At 34.5% G+C, this 19410-nt stretch overlaps 1 protein-coding gene across 18 annotated transcripts in view; it reads right to left on the reverse strand.

The window, feature by feature from the left end:
* Positions 1–1058: 1058 nt before the first annotated feature.
* The window catches only part of LOC105348277 (5'-AMP-activated protein kinase subunit gamma-1), a 101261-nt gene continuing 82909 nt past the window's right edge, over positions 1059–19410 (reverse strand). For 16 of the 18 annotated variants that reach the window (XM_066073495.1, XM_034454882.2, XM_034454881.2 and 13 more), the window contains 10 exons: positions 9234–9355; positions 8563–8617; positions 7733–7836; positions 5049–5414; positions 4145–4225; positions 3480–3602; positions 2854–2925; positions 2364–2444; positions 1733–1826; positions 1060–1535 (listed from right to left, as the gene is read on the reverse strand). In XM_066073495.1, the coding sequence (XP_065929567.1) occupies positions 1510–1535; positions 1733–1826; positions 2364–2444; positions 2854–2925; positions 3480–3602; positions 4145–4225; positions 5049–5414; positions 7733–7836; positions 8563–8617; positions 9234–9355 (1124 nt within the window). In that variant the 3' untranslated portion in view covers positions 1060–1509. Of the gene's footprint in view, positions 1536–1732; positions 1827–2363; positions 2445–2853; positions 2926–3479; positions 3603–4144; positions 4226–5048; positions 5415–7732; positions 7837–8562; positions 8618–9233; positions 9356–19410 lie in introns of all 18 variants that reach the window. The other 2 variants (XM_066073494.1, XM_034454871.2) reach the window with 1 other exon arrangement.

Raw genomic sequence — 19410 nt, forward strand, 5'->3', positions numbered from 1 at the left:
TAATCTGTGTTTTGTAGCTGTTTGGTCTCTTCCGTATTCGTCGGTGTATCGTTGTGTATCGTAATTTTACATAATGTAAATTTAATTGCAACACCAACCTCCGTGGTTCTGTCTGGTAGAACTAAGTATAATATTTTACCAAACCTTTTATATTGTATTAATACCTTATTGCTAAATCTCATTTAATCAAGTTATACTTTGAAAGCTACTTGTAAATACGGGGTATGGCGTCCATTAGCTCAACACGTGGTTTCATATCCAAATAGAGTTATCCCCCGTAATCGCTTTGAATGAGAAAACGAAATACCAAACATAAAATATTTAATTTGTGTTCTTTCCATTAATTAATTAAATAGTGACTTGCCGTTATGCAGAGAAGTTGTAATGTTAAAAACACAGTTAATGCAATGAAGTGTAACGGTGTACACTACGTGCCCCCAGGCTGTGTTTTAGTCATGGGTTTCACACCTTTGTATATACACACGACACCAGAATACCGTTATTTCATCCAACAGAAAATTAATTGTAAAAACACATAGCATTTGATTTATTCTACACCCAAGACCAGTGATTCCTACGAACGCAGACATGAAGAATTCACCAAAATTCCGTCATATTACATTCTACCCGGTTTCGTTTTCTTTTTTACGACGCAATAATAGTTTCCAGTGTTCATACACGAACGTGGGAAAAAAATTCTTTTGATTGGGATTGTAAAGAAATATCTTGTACAGTACTGTACATTTTATTACTCACGATGTCATTACAAAAATTATCAACGGGACAACTATCGAACAATAGTTCAAACGGATGAAAAAAAACCAACCCTCATAATAAATTGCTACAACAGTACAACGGATAAAAACAGTGGATTTTACATTTTACTGTTAATTTATTTTAACTTTGAGGCTAAGAATAGCCGATCCCAGTGGATTTTACATTTTACTGTTAATTTATTTTAACTTTGAGGCTAAGAATAGCCGATCCCGGGGGATAGGCCGGGGCTCGCTCATCGGAGGAAAAAAATACCGGCCTATGCCCCGAAAAATACGGTATCTAATTTTCTTGTGAAAAAAATATGCTTTTTTTGGTGAGTATACATTTTAAATTTAAATGAATGAAGAGTTGCCATGTCAACTGCCAATCAAATCACAGACATTTCTGTTCCTTGGTGATGGTGTCTAGCAACTCGTTATAAAATCCAAGTAACGCTGGGAACAGAAAGCAGAGTCCTTTAGCTTCCTGTAATGCCTGATAAATAAATGATGCCGTTCTCTCTTGGCCCGAGCTGTTAGATGATAAAGTTTACAGATGATACCCCTCCCACCCCCTGCCTGATCACTGCTCCATCAGAACGGGGTAAACCCTTAACGGGGATCATAGTATCCAAGTGACTGGCCTCTATTTGATAGAGATTTGGGGAGCCATGCATGGCCATCATCCAGTTCTTATTGGCATCGCTGGTTACATGTTTTGTTTTCTTCCTTCGAACAATGTCCTCCATTTTAATCAGGATTTTTTTGACACAAAATCACCTGAAATAGTGAAGAACTTTTTATAAAATATTATCACTCACTGGTGTACATTATTGGTCAACTATCTGTGAACAAAATTTCATCCTTTATATTATTCAATTGCAATAAACAAACATTTAATGTCTTCAGTTTTAAATTGTATTTTCAATTTGCAAAATTACACTATGAAAGTCCATTCATAAATAGCACATACTCACCAAACGGTTTTAATATTAGATAATTCAAGATGTCTGACAGAGACACAACGCCAAACATCCTCTGTTCATCGTCAACCACAATCAGACGATGGACCTGATAAAAAAAAAGAAAAGACCAAATCACCAACTTCATACAGTAAAACTGCCCTTGCTGTGTACTTTCACAAGGATGATTACAAATCATGAAAAATTTGAGTTTCATCAAATTGTCATGAAAGGTTTATTGAGAACCTTAAATTGAAAAGCACCCCCTCCCCCCTTTTTTTAATTACAGAGATGAGAATTAGTTTAAGGTGGTTTGGGATCCCTCCATGTTGTGATGCACTATTTATCGAAATAAACAATAAAATCAAGTGTAATTTCATAAAGAGTCTCTTTCAAAAAGTTGTCACCTAACAGCATAGCACAGTGAGTTGGAGAGGTCACTACAAATCTGCAAGTCATGAGTTTGAATTCCACTGAGAATTTGAAAATTTTTTACCTTTCCAAAAAAATTTCAAACATTTTTTGATTAAAAATTGTAAAATTTGAAAAATCTAAACCGATGAAACTATTTCAATTATAATGTAGTTTAATTCACATTAATATTGACGGATGTTCCATGCCACCTTAACCAAGTTAAATAGATTACCTCCGCTTTGACAATCTTTTCTATCACCACTTCCAGAGTATCGTTCTTTTTACAGGTCACCACCCCCTCAAACCAGCTCTCCTGAAACAACAAGTTTCACATCATGCTAAAAAATGTGAAATATTGCATACAGAACAAGGCTAAAGGAAAGACTAGCTTATGCTCACAACAACCTGTTTTCTCATTTTTTAATTTATTCAGAGATATATATAAGCCTTAATACTGTGTGACAAAACATGAATTATTTGCTTAAAATAAATGTTCACGTATATTGAAGTATAAGTTCATTCCTTAAATGTTAATGACTATTTGATGTTTTGTCCATAAAATTTCAAGAATTTCAACAATTTCTACTGTATATATCTTTACATATCTCGGGCTATCTATCAGTCAATACAAATTGAGCTTCTTCTGGTTGTTGTGTTCAATTTACAACAGTTAAAGGTTGTGGAGACAAATAAGATCAACAATCCCTCATCAGATGTTTTACCTGGGTCTTGTGCTGCAAAGCCTGCTCTATCGTAATGTCAAGGTCATTGTATGTCTTCTCTGCGGCCAAGTTCTGAAAAACACAAAAACAAAAAGCTGTCGTAAATCACAGGCAGAATGTCATGTAAAGTGTCCTTACTTCATCTTATCTGGCAAATGATTTTGAACTGTGTACAATATGTACTTCAGAAACTAGTAAATCAATTCATACATGTTGACCGTACTATCAACTATAGATAACCTACATGTAAATAAACTCTCTCTCTCTTTCCCTTAGCTCTTTCTTTCTCCCTCACTCCATTCAAATCTAGCTTATTCCAACCAAATTATTTATTTTCTTAAAATAAAATTTCACTTAAATATTAAGCATTTAAGAATATAATTGCACCTCAAGTTATAATTGGTTAACTGAATTGCAAACTCCATAGTAATCATAAATGTTTAGAACCAAGTCAATTTTGTACAAGTGACAACAGTAAAGCTAGTGTCGTAATTTTCTGATAGAAAGCTATCAATCAAGTTTTAAATCAATGCCCCAGATCATAAAGAAATAGCAATAGAAGAAAAGAAACCTATAATCCCTATGGTTTCCCCGTTATGGAACAAAATATTGCATGTCAAACTTACAATGACATCAAATTTGGCGTAGATGTTGATGACACGACCGTCGGCATCACAGATGGGCAGGGCTGAGATGTGGTGATCCACAAACATGTTCAGGGCCTTGATGATCGGTGTCTTAGGAGTGGCCTGCCAAAACATACAACAATTTGTACCTATAGAAGTTCACTAAAGACAAGATACTGTAGATTCCTTATTTAAGGGAGTACTTAATTCCACCATTTTGTATGAAATCACGAGTGTTGAATTTTTTATAATAGTTTTATTTAGTTTTCTTCTTAAAAAATAAAAGAGTGATTTAAAAATCCACCTGAAGTGCTTCTTGCAATTTTACACAGATATTGATATCTCATTTTTTAATTAATTAATATCAATCAGACACCAAAGCAGCTTCACTGTCTAATCTTATGCTTAAGGATAAAATTATCATTACAGGCTTTGAGCTGTTTTTTGTTTCCTAACAGAAATCAACATTTTAATTTTTTTTTTTTTTTGCTTTTTAAAATTTTTTTTGGACAGTGGCCATGTACAGATATTGAATCTACTCTAATTAGTGGAAGATTAAAATGGAAAGAACAATATAACAACAAAATTACAAATGTTTACACATGTCAACATTATTCATCATTTTCTATTACATTTACAAAGAATTACAATTATGTTGGTCTTACTTTGACCAGGTTTTCATAGGTGCCTATGGACAGTTCCTCCAAACTCTGTCTCATGTATCCAGGCTTTGGCAACTCATTGATCTGAAATCATTTCAATGTCATTAATGTTAACCCAAACAAATTCTTCACAAGATATATAGAAAAAAAAATCAAATAGAGTTGTCTCCCTTATCACAACTTGCCATCATCAATTCAACTCTAGACCACAATATAAAATTCACAAAAAAGAATTACCCATAAGATTCATCTACCAAAATATTATTAGTATAACTAAATCTGACATTTTGTTTGTGTGAACATGAATTATTTTTTAACATAATGTAAATTCATTTAAATTAACAGGAGCCAATTTTCATGGACCTTTATCACGGGGATGTTATTTTGTGGATGCGTCGGTTTTCAGTTTCAGTAACAAATATCTCTAAAATTGCTTTCGTTCAAGGTGTAAATTGGTGGGGGAGGGCTATCCAAGAATACATGCATCACAAAAATTGAGCCACCTTGAATTCTAATGATTCCACAGTAGATATAAAGGAACCTGATGACACAAACTTATATGGAATCTGAGGACATAAACTTACATAGATGTAGAGGACGTAAACTTACATAGATGTAGAGGACGTGAACTTGCATACTAGTAGATGTAGAGGACGTAAACTTACATAGATGTAGAGGACGTAAACTTACACAGATGTAGCGGACGTAAAGATGTAGAGGATGTACACTTACACAGATGTAGAGGACGTAAACTTACACGGATGTAGAGGACATAAACTTACATAGATGTGGAGGATGTAAACTTTCATAGATGTAAAGGACGTAAACTTCCATAGATTTAGAAAACGTAAACTTACATATATGAAGAGGATGTTAACTTACATAGATGTAGAGAACATAAACTTACATAGATGTAAAGGAACCTGAGGATTCGTTTGTGGGTAAGGACATAGAGGGCGTTGCCTGAGACCCTGTCTACCACCGGCAGGCGGTGGACCTTGGAGGTGATGAGGGTCTTGATGGCCTGGTACAGGTTAGCGTCCGGCTCGATACACACAAACGGCCGCTGTTTGTCCTTCAGCTCCTCGCGCCACGTCTGGATCTTGTGGTTCTCCAACTCCTCCATCTTGATGAGGGGGGACTTGTAGTACTTGTGTAGGATGTTGATGAAGTCGGTGATGGTCAGCATGCCCACGTAGTCCTGTTTGGAGGTGTCCCAGAGAGGGGCTGCCCTCACACCATTGTACACCAACGCAAAGAAAGCCTTCTTCACCTGCAGAGATCAGTCAGGGAAATTCAATTAACACTGTCTTTTGCTACAACACTAGAAAAGGTGAACAATATACTGTGTCATAAGATGTCAAAAATTCAATTAACACCACTGCCTACTTCACTTAATAAATACATACAAAATATCATATCATATTCATTAATTTCTATTAACAATACCGCCTTCAACTCTTATAGGTGAACAACATATCATATTTTGTGATTTAATCAATATTCTTGCATAGACATCAATTTCTTTGGATTAAAACAATGAAATCCAAAAATTTGGTGTACATCAAATACATTGTACATGTATTAATGAAACAAAAAATCACTCTTTCTCTATTGCTCCTAAATTCAATGTGACATTACTGAAAAATATATAACCCCCCCCCCCCCCCCTGAAGGAACAGAATGCTAGTATTCAGGTAGTTAGTGAATCTTAATTAACTGTCAATCCTAGCTTAATGAGCAAAATCAATAGATTCTAGGCATTCCAAAAATCTACACTGACAGCTTTTCTATTACGGTACTTGAATTTTGGATTTAGACCACCTACAACTGTGAAAATATTTCAATAACCGTGGAAGGTTGATGCTCCAAAACTAGCTAGGACAACAACTTGACAAACTATAAATTTACCAGACAGTTGCAATATTGAATAACACTATAAATACCAAAAGTACATAGGCCAATTGAAATCATCCATTTTTTATTTTTATTTTTTACATTTTATCTACCAAAAGTATATTCAAAAGTACATGCGTCTGACATGCCTAAATCCAAATACGTAAACTAATTAACCAACATTTTTGATCATTGAAATCCAAGTAACTGGTACAAGACTTAAGAAGAATAAATCATTTTTCCGTCTGCAGTGATTGGAATTAACAATGAGGCCTGCTCGCTGAACTTTATTTTACCCTTTTTCATCTTGGTTAAAGATGTAATTGGTTGGCCAAGATCCAGGCCTCTACCAGCAAAACACACAAAAGACCGCGATTCATATCATGAATAACAATTCACTCGATCCAGAAAAGCAAAAACCGTGTCATTTTTTAATATTTTGTTCAAAGACATGACTATTTATAGTGACATAATAGAAGCTAAAGTACCTATCAAATGTCCATCATTTAAAAATGTTGCATTCAGCCATATCTTTTTAATGTTTTCCTTCATGTATATTGTCATGTAGTCTAGCTGTTTACAATAACAACATTTAAATGGTAATACTGCAATAGCTTTAATGTTGACACTCCCCCCCCCCCCCTTCTAAAAATCTGACAACAGTCAGGTATACATGATATGCTGTAAGTTCTTCCACACCAAAGCACACAGACATCAAGGGTCGTAATGATCTGAATTCATCAGTAATCTAAGAGTGCATTATCTAATTTCACATAACAGTTCTGTTGATTACGACATCTTCCCTGTGAAGACAAGCGACAGTGACAGGTAGGACATAGCGGCCATTGTTCAGGAGTGCACCACGCACTCCACAAGACATCAGTGATTCCGCAGGCAAATTAATCGAGCTCATTTCCATGAATTTCAAAAATCAAGACAGCATAATGTGCCTAATTAACTCCAAAACATGTTTATATATATTTAAAAAAACGCCCCCAACCAACCCAAACAGACTTTTATTATAAGATGGTAATTTATTATCTCACAAGTCATTTATAACCTCATTTTAAAAAGATTGGAATTAATTAAAATTAAATTTTTTATTTGTCTGTATTTCTAATGAAAAGGATCTCCCTTTTTTCATGCACAGATTGCCAATAATTGCAACTGCACACAAAACACTCTAAATTCTATTCAAACAAATAATACATATTTCAGCTTATTCTTCTGTTATGCTAACTGTTTAATTGAACAAACACCAGGTTACCAATACAATGCAAAAAGAAACCCTTACATATGTCAAACAGTTACTGATTTGCACCAAGTATTTACAATGCACTGTTAAAAGGATTGGACACAGGGCTAAAACCTAAGATACTGTGGAATCATTAGATTTCGTGGCGACTCAATTTTCGTGGAATTTGTGGGTACCTCTCATCAACGAATTAACATCCTCAACGAATTAATAAATTTAGGCAATAAAGTCATATTTCCTTTTGTAGGTATACGAGTATACACGAAATTACGTCCCTACGAACCTGTAAAATTTAAGCAATCCACGAAAATTGGCCCCCACGAATTTAAATGATTCCACAGTAGTCCTATTCTACAGTAACTCTCCTTCTTGAGGAGGGACAAAAATATAAAGAGACAATTAACATCTACAAAGCCTCCTTAATATGATTTAATACTTACATTCAACTGTGTGTCAAATATGACTAATTTGGCACTGGTTGGAATTAAGTCATAACACTTATGTGCTCGCATAAATTTAGCAAATGCTTGGTCAATGTTTTCATCTACAAAACAAAAACACATCAATTAAGAATCAACACGCATTCGTGAAAATTCCTACATGGTTAAGGAAGCCATAACAAATATACAACACAAATAAATCCCTATCATTGCAAAAAAGGAAAAAAAATCAAAACTTTTCCTAGGGGCAGTTTATGTTTTGAAGTCACGACTTGTTTTCGACATAAAAATATTAATTTGTGAGGCACTGAAACAAATTTGACAATTTCTTGGGTTAGGCCACTATCAAAAAGTTCTTTGTTTGCCTTCTAATTATTCGAACTTAGGTCTGTGAGGAAATCCAAACAGGTTCATTCAATTTCAAATCTTACAATTAATACATTAAAAATTCATTTAAAAACTACATAACATGATTTATTTAAATAAAATTAAGGTTATAATGTTAATAAAAACATCCCTAGATGTCAACTTTTTGTTTTTTTGCCAGTCAGCTGGAAGAAAGCAAGTAAACAATTACCGGTATCTAAAAATTGAAATTAGCTTCCTCATACAGTGAACATTGTGTTTATTTACAAACTTTTTTTAACGAGGGTGCAAAAGTTCACCCAACTTATTTATTCAAGCTTTATGAGTATAATCATTAAATAGCTTCCAGCTAGGCCTACACTGCTGCTGGTAGCAGGGAATGAAATTGCTTGTCCACATTCCTTCAATTAACAGATTAATAATCCTGGTTCATAGTAATTAGAACCTCTGGAGATGATACTTACCTAAATCCTCAATCTCCATGTTCGATATTTCAGGTAGATCCCCTTCCAGATTAAACTGCAAGAAAATGAAGAAACCCAACTGAAGAGAGATATGTCGGTACACTGATATTACAACTGTACTGATTTGCTAACTCGAAGGAGATTGACTTTAGGTATCCAATTCAAAGCTGAAACATAATTTTGTGGGACATCAAAAAGGCAACAATGATCATGTTCCAATGAAGACTGGTATGTACATATATACAACTACACCACAGGGAAATGATTCTGGCACAGATATATTACTCTGATTGGTTGATATTATTCTGCTGCATAAATGATAATCTGGTAGCCAAGTATGCATAAATATATAAGAAAGGAGAATGTACACCATCAAACTCCAAATCATTGACAATTTCAACAAAAAATTACAGATACCATGCAATATTAATCTTGTCCAGGTTTGAAAACATATCAAAGGGTTTGGCAATTTTGGGCAGGAATACCCATCTATACCTAATACACAGTATTTTGAAGCAGGCTGGGGCACTTGCCTTTATTTTTAATCATGATATGCATTAACACCCTGATATTGTGCGTTAATACACAATCTGTTTTAAAAATGACGTTTTTTTTTTCTTTGTTAAAAATTGCCCCACCTTGCTTCGAGATATCCACTAGCGGAAACTTACCCGCACTGGGGGGTCCGATTTGTAGATGATTGCATGAGTGTGATCGTGGTTAAGGAATGAACCTTTCATGTTGGGCGGAGCTGATTTTGGTTCATTGGCATTGGACGTCTTTCTAGGAGATACTGCAAGAAAAAAGAAATAAATGTTTATAAATATATGCTGAGAATTCACACCAACAAAAAAGCCTTCATACAAATCTAGCTGTAAGAAAACAGACAAGATAATATTTATAAATAGATACGCCAAGAAATCAGACCAACAGGAAAACATACAACTCTAACAATAAGAAAAGAAATATGTATATACATTGAGAATTCACACCAACAAGCCAACCTGTGAACCCTGTAAAGCAGGATGTAGGCACAAGTCAAACTACACAGCTGTTTCTGTCATCAGGAAAGACTGTTGTTAACTAACAGGAGAGACCATTCAGCCTTATAAACGTTTCCCCTAATTACAGCTATAATCACCGTTAACCTTACGCTTTACCCATTTATGATGTGTCAACTATAGGAACCCATCGATCAACCATCATTTTTTTCCCCTCCTTATATCCAGATATATACAAATATCTTTGATACATCTTATGATGGATATTCAGTGTGCAAGAATTTATTTGCCAGTAAGCATTCTTATGTGTAACAATGAATATTCTATGGCTCAGCAAGCTCAACAGTAAACAACTATTATTGTGATTGAACTAACAGATAAATATCAGTATAGACTTGAATTCAGTCTGGGGTTGATAATTCTATATCAGATATGCAACGTCAACATTATCTAGATTCAGCATTTCAGAACCCTGAACAGCACATGCGACCTTTCTGTATCACTATTTATAGCCTGCACTTCCCCTCAGTGGGCATTGATTTTCTCCCCTTCTATGACAATATCTGATTAACACCACAAAAAAAAACCCCATTCCACAATAAAAACAGTTATTGATCCCACTGAGTTTCATTAGAGAATTATGACTACTAGTATGACTACCCTGGCACATAGAAGTGCTTCATTTGCCTAAGTTAGGGGAGAAAGTAAACACTGTCCCAATATACTGAGCAAATATTTGTATTCAGATCACTTTCCAAGGCTGCAGAAGTCAGTACTCGACAACAGTACATACAAATAATTGCCTGCCCAGTCTACTGTCTCCATAAAGTACAGAAGCCTTGAACCTGGAAACAACCAGATGGACCCTATTCTCTTTAGAGAAGTGGACAGGCATAGCCTACATCCACTTCTCTTCCAAGCCCTCATATTTTGATTGGATGTAGGCTATGCCTGTCCACTTATAACTCTTAAGAGAATAGATGGACCCCAGCTACTTGATGGTGATTCAGAGTGAATCACAGAGTCAAATCTTTTTTTAAATGTAAAAATCATTCCCAGCTGGGACACAAGGATATTAATAAAAGGCGCACACACGACATTTAGCATTATTGTATTTAGTGTATGCCTTTATAAAACAGCTGGATCAATATGTCAAAGGTCAAAAGTCATAAAAAGGCTCTCTACAACAGACAAATGACCATCCACACTCAGTAATAATATATATACCCAATTCACTAAGCTACATCTGATCCAATATACCATTTAATTAATACATTTCTGTCCTCAATAGGAGTATATAAAGAGAGTTTCCTCTCCTTTGTATAAAATTCCTTTATGATTGCTTTTTGCATGTTTCAACAGTTCGGTAGACCTGTGTTATCAGTAAACCAACTCTTATCTGAGTCACCATTAACCACTGACCGATTTCTGCCAAGGTCAAGGTTAAATCTGTGGGTGGTGGCAAAGATTTCATACTTTGTTTTCACTGCCATCCAGAAAACAAACCCAGAAACACGCATGACCTTGATCGCTTGGTTTGAAAAATCCCTCCCCCTTTTTCAACACCACCAAAATAATTGGAGCATGTATAAATTCACAAGCTGAGAGCATAATACATGTATAGTCACATTCTGTTACAACGCAATCGAACTTGCTTTTAGATTTTAATTTTTGATCTTTAATAACTGATTAAGACCTGATCCAGTCCATTCTGTGAAATCCAATCCTTCGATCTCCTCTTAATCCCCTCCATCCAATTTCATACTGAAAGAAGCAAGCTCAGAAGAAATGCAATAAATCGGTGAGGAGGAAAATCTTGTGAACTTTCAACCTCAATGGTTGACCTACCCCAAGGGAGGCAAATACATCAGATGTCTTAAGCCCTTATTGTTATATACATCAAGAAATTTTTAAGTCTTGAAAACAACCTTGGGGATAAAGTAATGGCATGCACATCATCATCAGCCCAGAGGAAGTAAATTTTTAGGCAGCCTTGCAAATGAGAAATGCATTCAGAACTCCCTTAATGAAGCCAATTACAAATTGTGCCCAAGATAAAAACTTATCGATCTCTAGCAGTCATGAGTTGAACTACTTGACAATGCAGAGACAATTTGACCTTCAAAGCAAGTGCTTGTTTTGATTCAATTATTTTTAAGGGGAAAGGGGGGGTGTCAAGGTTAGGTCACAGATGGAAGATCGATTGTTGAAAAAAACCCCAAAAAACCAACAAACAAAGAAAACAAAAACAAAAGGAAGAAAAATAAAAAAGAGAGAAACAAATAAAAATACACAGCTACTAGTATTCAATCTGTTATTCATGACGTGCAATGTCATGCGTCTCAAATTCATGTGAATGCATTGAATGTTTACACAATACACGTCATTCATTTGCGTAAATCTGAAATTCAAATACACTAATATCAGTTACTGCATTTGTATACAGAGGGTTGTTATAATGAATAACAGAAACCTCATAACCAGGTTTGTATGTTGATAAAGCTTTGCTTTCCTAAATCCACGTGAAAATGCTAATTTCCTTTCTGTATTCAGTAGAACGTACAGTATACGTTACAGAACAGTCTTACGTACATCTTCTCAAATTCAGACAGTGACAAATACGTGAAACATAATAAAAAAAATAAAGTTTCACATGACATTTTAAATACATGTGTGTCCTGAAATGCTCATGCAGAATAAGTATTTTCAGATTATAAAGACTCAAGAAACAACAGGCAATATTCTAACTTTCCTGTTTAAACATTTGCCCTTTCTAAACCCTAGAGCTTAGTCATCAGGTTCTGACAATGTTAATGAAGATCATGTTTTTCCCTTCACCGTCTCCTGTATTATAATTAATACCATATTTAAGAAAACATATTCGACTGTCAAGTTTCTAGCCAGATCATTAATGTTACGCGAGACATAATTATAAAAAAACCTTGCATCTATATAATACAAGTGGTCGTCCAATGAGATATTTCAAAATTCATTAATAATTTATAACAGCTCGTATATATTACTGATTCCTATTGATTCTACTTTTCCATCCTACATCACTTGGGCAAGGTCCAAGCCCCTTCTATCATCCAATAAATCAAGCTTATTGCTGCCATGTATCTCATAAATGTGAACTTCATGTTGATATATATACAGCGTTTGTCTTATAAAAGATGTTTGCACGATTCTGACAATAAATTATACACCTTTATGGATACCATTGAAATCTCCTGCAAACCACTGACGATAATCAGTCCAAACTATTAACGACTGAAAGTCTGTGTCAATACACTGTACAAACTGACACTGACTATACATACAGTACTGTAGTATATCTTTGTGGGAACTTATAGCACACTCAAAAGATTCCAACTTACCAATATATTACTAATAAATGTATATACACAAAGTTACCAATATATCATAGAGAAGTGACAGATTTGATAATGTATCCCAGATAAAGATAAAATAAGATATCGGATCAATCTAGACATAAAGAGGGCTGGATGGTTGTGGCCATTTTTAGACATATTTTAATCTCCTATAATGAAGAGTTCTATATAAAGATATACAGGAAAATATTCAAACTTATTATTAAAAGCTACAATATTTAGATTTTTCGTTTTATAATTATAGTTTACGGCCAAAAATATCATATTTAAAAAAATTAAGGTAGATCTGCCAAATGTGATTGTTGACCAACCAAAAAAATGTTAACACAGAACTGAATGGTAATTTGTTGACCAGCCATCCTCCTTAAGGTACAAGAGGACCATCTCATGTCTTAGTCATATGAAACATACATCAATCATGCCTATAGCAGATCTAATCCTATTCTCTATATTCCTTCTGATGATTTGTTAAAGTTGAAACATGCAATATGTGTTACAAGGACCTATCTTCCTTAAGATGATTTGATAAAGTTGGAACTACATGCAATATGTGTTACAAGGACCTAATTATCCACCTTGAAACGTTACATGTCTCAAAGCATCTTGGCCTCTAATGCATCATCCAGATAAACAAGAATTGGATTTTATTAAATCAAGTCTAGCAGCAATATCCTCTTTCAGTCTATTAATGAGGAAACATCCGACTGGTTGTGAAATCATGTAACCAAAGATACTGAACCTTCTAGACAAAGCAATAATATATATCACATAAGAAAGGAAATCCAATGTTCTGTCCTACGCCAGTAAGAGACAAGACTCCAATTCATAAAACCGATATCTTTCTCTACCATGCGCAACCCTTAATTTTCATTGAAACTGACATCAATAAACCAATAAATGTTGTACTGCAAATCAAAATCGTATCAAAAAAAGTTCTCAACTGAAAAAAAGGATATATATATATCTTGATCAACATAATAACCTTGGATTTTGTTATTAATGTCTAGTGCCTCTGCTTTTTAATCAATTACATTCATTCCAGTTTTCTATCACTTAATACTAAGGCACAATTGACAGAAAACGAGACTACATTAACCCAGTGTCCTACTTGAGCTGATGAGGATATTGAACAAGGTCAGCAACAAGCCGCATTTGGCTACAGGAAGTGTACAACTCAAGTGGATTATGGGCACTTTCTTAAACAAATTCTTCTACAAATGGAGACTGACTGTACAATGACAAAAAATCAACCAAATCATACACTTGACAATCTATGAATTTGTCCATAATAGCTTTCCAGTCCGCATTTCATAGTAATGCCTGGAATTTAATATCAATTTGATTTCCATTTGAAGATCACTTCTATATATATTTAATTATTTACAGTCATAATGTGGAGGGCCTCAGGCTTTTTTTGCATTGAACTAATCACCCCCCCCCCCTTTTTCAAATCAACTAATTCATCATTTAGTTCTCCTGAAACAGACCAGTGTGGAATGTATAATATATGCTTTTAGTTGTTATATTTTTTCCAACAAACCTTCAATTTAGTAAGGCTTAGAATAAAAATGTAAATTGAGGACTCCCCTGGCTGGCTTTCGACTTAAGCTTATTCAAGTATGACTGAAGTATTCCCAACACAACTAAAAACCATGATGATCAATCAAAACATAAACAAATTACAACGATAACTTTCAAATTTGTTCGAAATAGGGAGACACAGAATGAGATAACGTGAGATAGATGCTCTCTTTTGTCATGTATATTTAAATCGATTTATTCAAATTAACCAAATAAAAATCCTAAAAAAAAAATCCAGACATAAATCACAAAGAAACTTGTAAACCTCATTGATCAAGAATAAATTTAACAGCCAGACAGCCATCTTAAATATATTTCTTGCACGCTTACTCAAGTTCATAAAAAATACTTAAAAACCATCAGTCTTTGATTTCAATTTTTTTTAAATATACCATTAGAACAATTAATCATCAAAATGATTAATAAATCTACAGTACTTTTAATACTTTTTTCACAAATAAAAAATTGGGAAAAAAAAAAAAGAATTAAAAAAATGTTAAAATTCCCAAGGAATGTTTTGTCATGATCATGAGAATGTTTATCCAGGTGCCTGAAATGTTCATTGTGAAAAGAACCCCATGTCAAAATCGTGCTTCATGTCGGGGATTTAATGGCCGAACTTTGACATTTTTAATTGGATGCTTACTTAAGAACATCTTGATTCTAATGATGTGGAGTGTATGTAAGTTTTTCAGACAATAAGCATTGGAAAATTGGCATTCATCTACGGAGCAGTGAAACAAAAACTGCATTTACTTGTAGGTGTGTCATAAACTAGCTAGTTACTACATCTCTCCTTTCAACTGAAATAAGATGCAGATTCTTCATGAAAATCTAACCAAAGAGTCTAGCACATATATCTTGTTCGGGTCTTAATAAATCTCTGGTCAACTCTGTCTACAGTATGAACTACATTCTATGGAAAATGAAAACAATTCAATCAGTAAAATAATTTAAGACTTCTGAATCAATATATAATATATGCAGCAATAAAAATGATTTATTTCAATTTCAATATCAGCTTTGTCCATTAATTTGGTGACTGGTCAATAATAACCCTAAGTATATAAATTAAGTCACATATTTATTGATCCCTCCATAACTTTGCGAGATTATAACGCTGCACTCTCCCCAGAACTAGTGAATCAAGCAGTCTTGTAAATCAATGATTCCACAGGCATTTATATTCTTAGATCAAAGATCTGTGTCGAGCTTGAAATCCGCTCAATCAGCATTTTTGTTTCTTTAACCATTTACCAGCTAATTAATTAATCTCTATAATGACTTCATATCTACTTCCTGCAAAACAATTTTAAATTCACATCTTCTGAGAATACTCTTAATAGTCAATACCATATACTCATAAAACTGGGTTTGAATTTAAGACACAGTCCATTTGTATGGCCAAAATTTATCTGGTATACTAAAACAGTAATATGCCCAATATAAAGAGCCTTGATGTCGGAGACTTCTATTTAGCTATTTAGAAAGACATTAACTTCTTTCAAATCCATCAAATGTTATCACACCCAAAAAATTAAGGTCCAGACAGAAACCAAACAGAAATTCTGACATTCAACATTAGTCTCCAATACAATCATGGCCTAATGAGGGATATGGTGAAATGTAGACGCTTCTGATATTCTATTTTGTTGACTTTCTACTTTTCAGATATCTCATGTTGACACAAATTCAGACATGCAATTTAGACTATCTTAACCTCTGAATTTTGAAGCCTACACATTATTAAGCTTTCACAATGATTCTACTTGACCAAATTTAAAGCAATAAAAAGATATTTGATTAAGTTTGTCATTTCGAACCATAGCCGTCATATTTCACGCATCAAGAAAGCAAATCAAATCAGAACCTGTGCAAATATTGCGTAATTCTCATCATATATTCTGAAGAGATTGAAAAGGGGACATTAAAATTCATATATTTCATGCAGTCAGCTCAAATCACCAGCCGTGATTCATTGCCTGATAAAAATTTTAAGTGCATCAATTTCCCCTCATAACCATATAGCAGGGACTTCATGTACTGATCTACTTATGATCGCTCGCAACATTACCCAACACATGCTCCATTAATTTGACCTACATTTAAAGTAAACACAACCTCAAGATAATAAAGCAACACTGCCCTGCAAAGAAAAAAGAAAACTTTACAAATGATTAACGATCCCAGATCAATATAGTGTGCTCAATTCATCCACTGACTATTTAAACCCTTTCCCTTTTAAAAGATAAGTTTACAAAAGATAATGCTTATGCCTAAATTTATCCCAAAATAGAAACAAAATTCAGGTAAGAAGTCCAATGATTGATACCCCTCCCATTGTAAGACATCGTTTACCATTACTTTAAAAACTTTCTTATCAACCTGGGCAGTCATCAGTTATCGTACAGCTTAAATAGAACAGCGCTGACACGAATTACGGAATGACAAGTTACAAAGGTTCCCCTTTGATGTACCTGGCATTACAAGTTTTATGACTTACTGATTTTAAGACGCAAACTCAATTTCCTTTTCTTCCTCATCTCGCCCTTGCCCTCCTGCGATTTTGGCTCTTGAGACAGCATGGATGTGATATAAGGTGAAACACACAATAGATAAAAAAATATATATAAACAAATGCACCGCTTCCAAAACAACAACAAACTGCTCAAATTTCAGCTTCTACGCCTCAATGAGCAGTGTAGTTTCCGTGGGATCCTGCGGCAAAAGTCTTGATTTGAAATTGATAGAGCAGCTATCCGAAGGGGAGCTCGACAACAGAAGTTATGGATCTACCCAGCCTGCAGCCAGAAATTCTCCGCAGATAAAAGTTCCTTAAAAAATTGCAACAAAATCCAAAAACTTCTTCTCAATGACAACTCTCCCTAACACAGCAGGGCAGCTTGTCAAGATGAGAATTAAATGCAATGACTGTCAATTAGCACAAATTACTGTCTTGTAATTAGTTTGACTTTTTCAATGCAGCATGCAGGCACATGGCTTCCTCCATGAAAAACTGTAAACATTAACCGAGACCAGCCTTCACCTTCCAGTTATTGGGTTATCCAATCAGAGTAAGAGGCAGGGTCATGTGACCCTCTGACAAAAATATTGTCAATACACACCTCCTTGCCAAGCTTCCAAGTTATCAGGGGGGGTTTCTCAAAAGCTGTTAATAACTGTTATACCAGCTCAATGCTGGCTGCAGCATAAATTGAACAGGATGAAGAAATTTCAAACACTTAAAATAGAAACACAAAATATCCTGCTACATGTATACAAATTGTCGAGTGCTCTACTTAAACTAAGCATTATCCGTTCTACAGCAGATAGGACATGCACTTGTAAGACATGATTAACTCTTTCCTAGTCCTTCTTTTTTAACTGTACAACGGTATAACAATAGAAGGAAAATGCCAAAAATATTTTCAAATACAAATGTACAATACATCTTGCAATGTTTTACCCCAGATTGATTTAAGTGGCTATGATTCAGAAATAGTTTGCAGAAGATGGAGAGAAATGTAACTCCAGGAAGAATAATGTTAATGGCTGCACTTGACATAAATTGCATGCATTGCCAAACACATATTCAAATAGTCTAGAATTGTTTGGCTTCCAATTAATTTCAAACGAAATATTTTTGATAAGAAGGTGATTCATCACTAATGAAAATGTTAAGATTTAGTATTCCTTTATTACAATTTCGTTTAATATTGTAAAGAGATGAGATGGTCAAGGAAAAACTGACATCTAAGATACACCGTACTTTGAGGTGATTAAAACTACTGTGTGTATATTTCATACTGTCTATGTGTGATAGGGATAAAACAGGCCCCATCTGCCCTAAACTGAACAGATCCTGTTTGTAGAGATTAGATGATTCATTAATTGGGCTATCAATACAAAATAACACACAAAAACAAATCGATGTAGAAATTAGCCTCAATCATTTTTCTCTCAATATGAGATAGATATATCTATATGCTTTTTTAAATTGCTGCAAGAATGTTAGAACCAGTTTAACAAGAGCTTGGACTTTGGGTAGTTTTGACAAACAGCTGAGCGATGTGACGTAGGCCTGTGTATGTCAGTGTAGCCACTCAGTCTGTCTATTTCATCGCTGGCCACTCAGCTAAGGCTCTGTGAAATCAACAAGATTTGTCTGGCTTTTGAGCTTAGACTACACAATATGTGTATATTTCACTTAAAACCAACGTCATTCGAACTTGTTTTGACGCAAGACATAGACAGTTTCGTCCTATTGAAAGTCTAAGGTCTTGTTAAAATGGTTCTAATAATCATAATTATGCAAAGTACATTTTACATAATGCACCTATTTTATCTCATTAATTGCTTTCATACACACATATAGAGCTGTGAACCTAGTCGGGAATGATTACATCAGCACTGGCACAATTACAACCGCTTAGAGACATTCTTTTGGTCCTTGACCCACTTTCTCTCACAAATTGTCATCTTGTCTAGAACTGGTTTATTTTAAATGATTAGAAACTCATTCATTTGTAGCACAGGTACTTCTGATGTTATATCAGGGACTCATCAACTGATCAAGTTTTGAGTTTATTCCCACCCCCTCCCCTCCCCATCCACACACAACCTTAACCTTCACTAAGAATAAACACAGGGTTCACTAACACACAAATTATGCATCAATACACAAAGGCACCATGAGGTAAAACTAGGAATTATATAAATCAAGAGCATGTATAATTTTATATCAATTAAGTTACTTTTTATCAACAGCTCAATTTACAGTCTCTTATAGACTAAGAGTCTATTTTGGTCCTGACCAAACATTGGTCCAGAAGCTATGTAAGTAGTATAAGTACTTTTGAAAATACACCTGTATG

The sequence above is a fragment of the Magallana gigas genome, chromosome 10 (assembly GCF_963853765.1).
Source record: "Magallana gigas chromosome 10, xbMagGiga1.1, whole genome shotgun sequence".
Classification (NCBI taxonomy): Eukaryota; Metazoa; Mollusca; class Bivalvia; order Ostreida; family Ostreidae; genus Magallana; species Magallana gigas.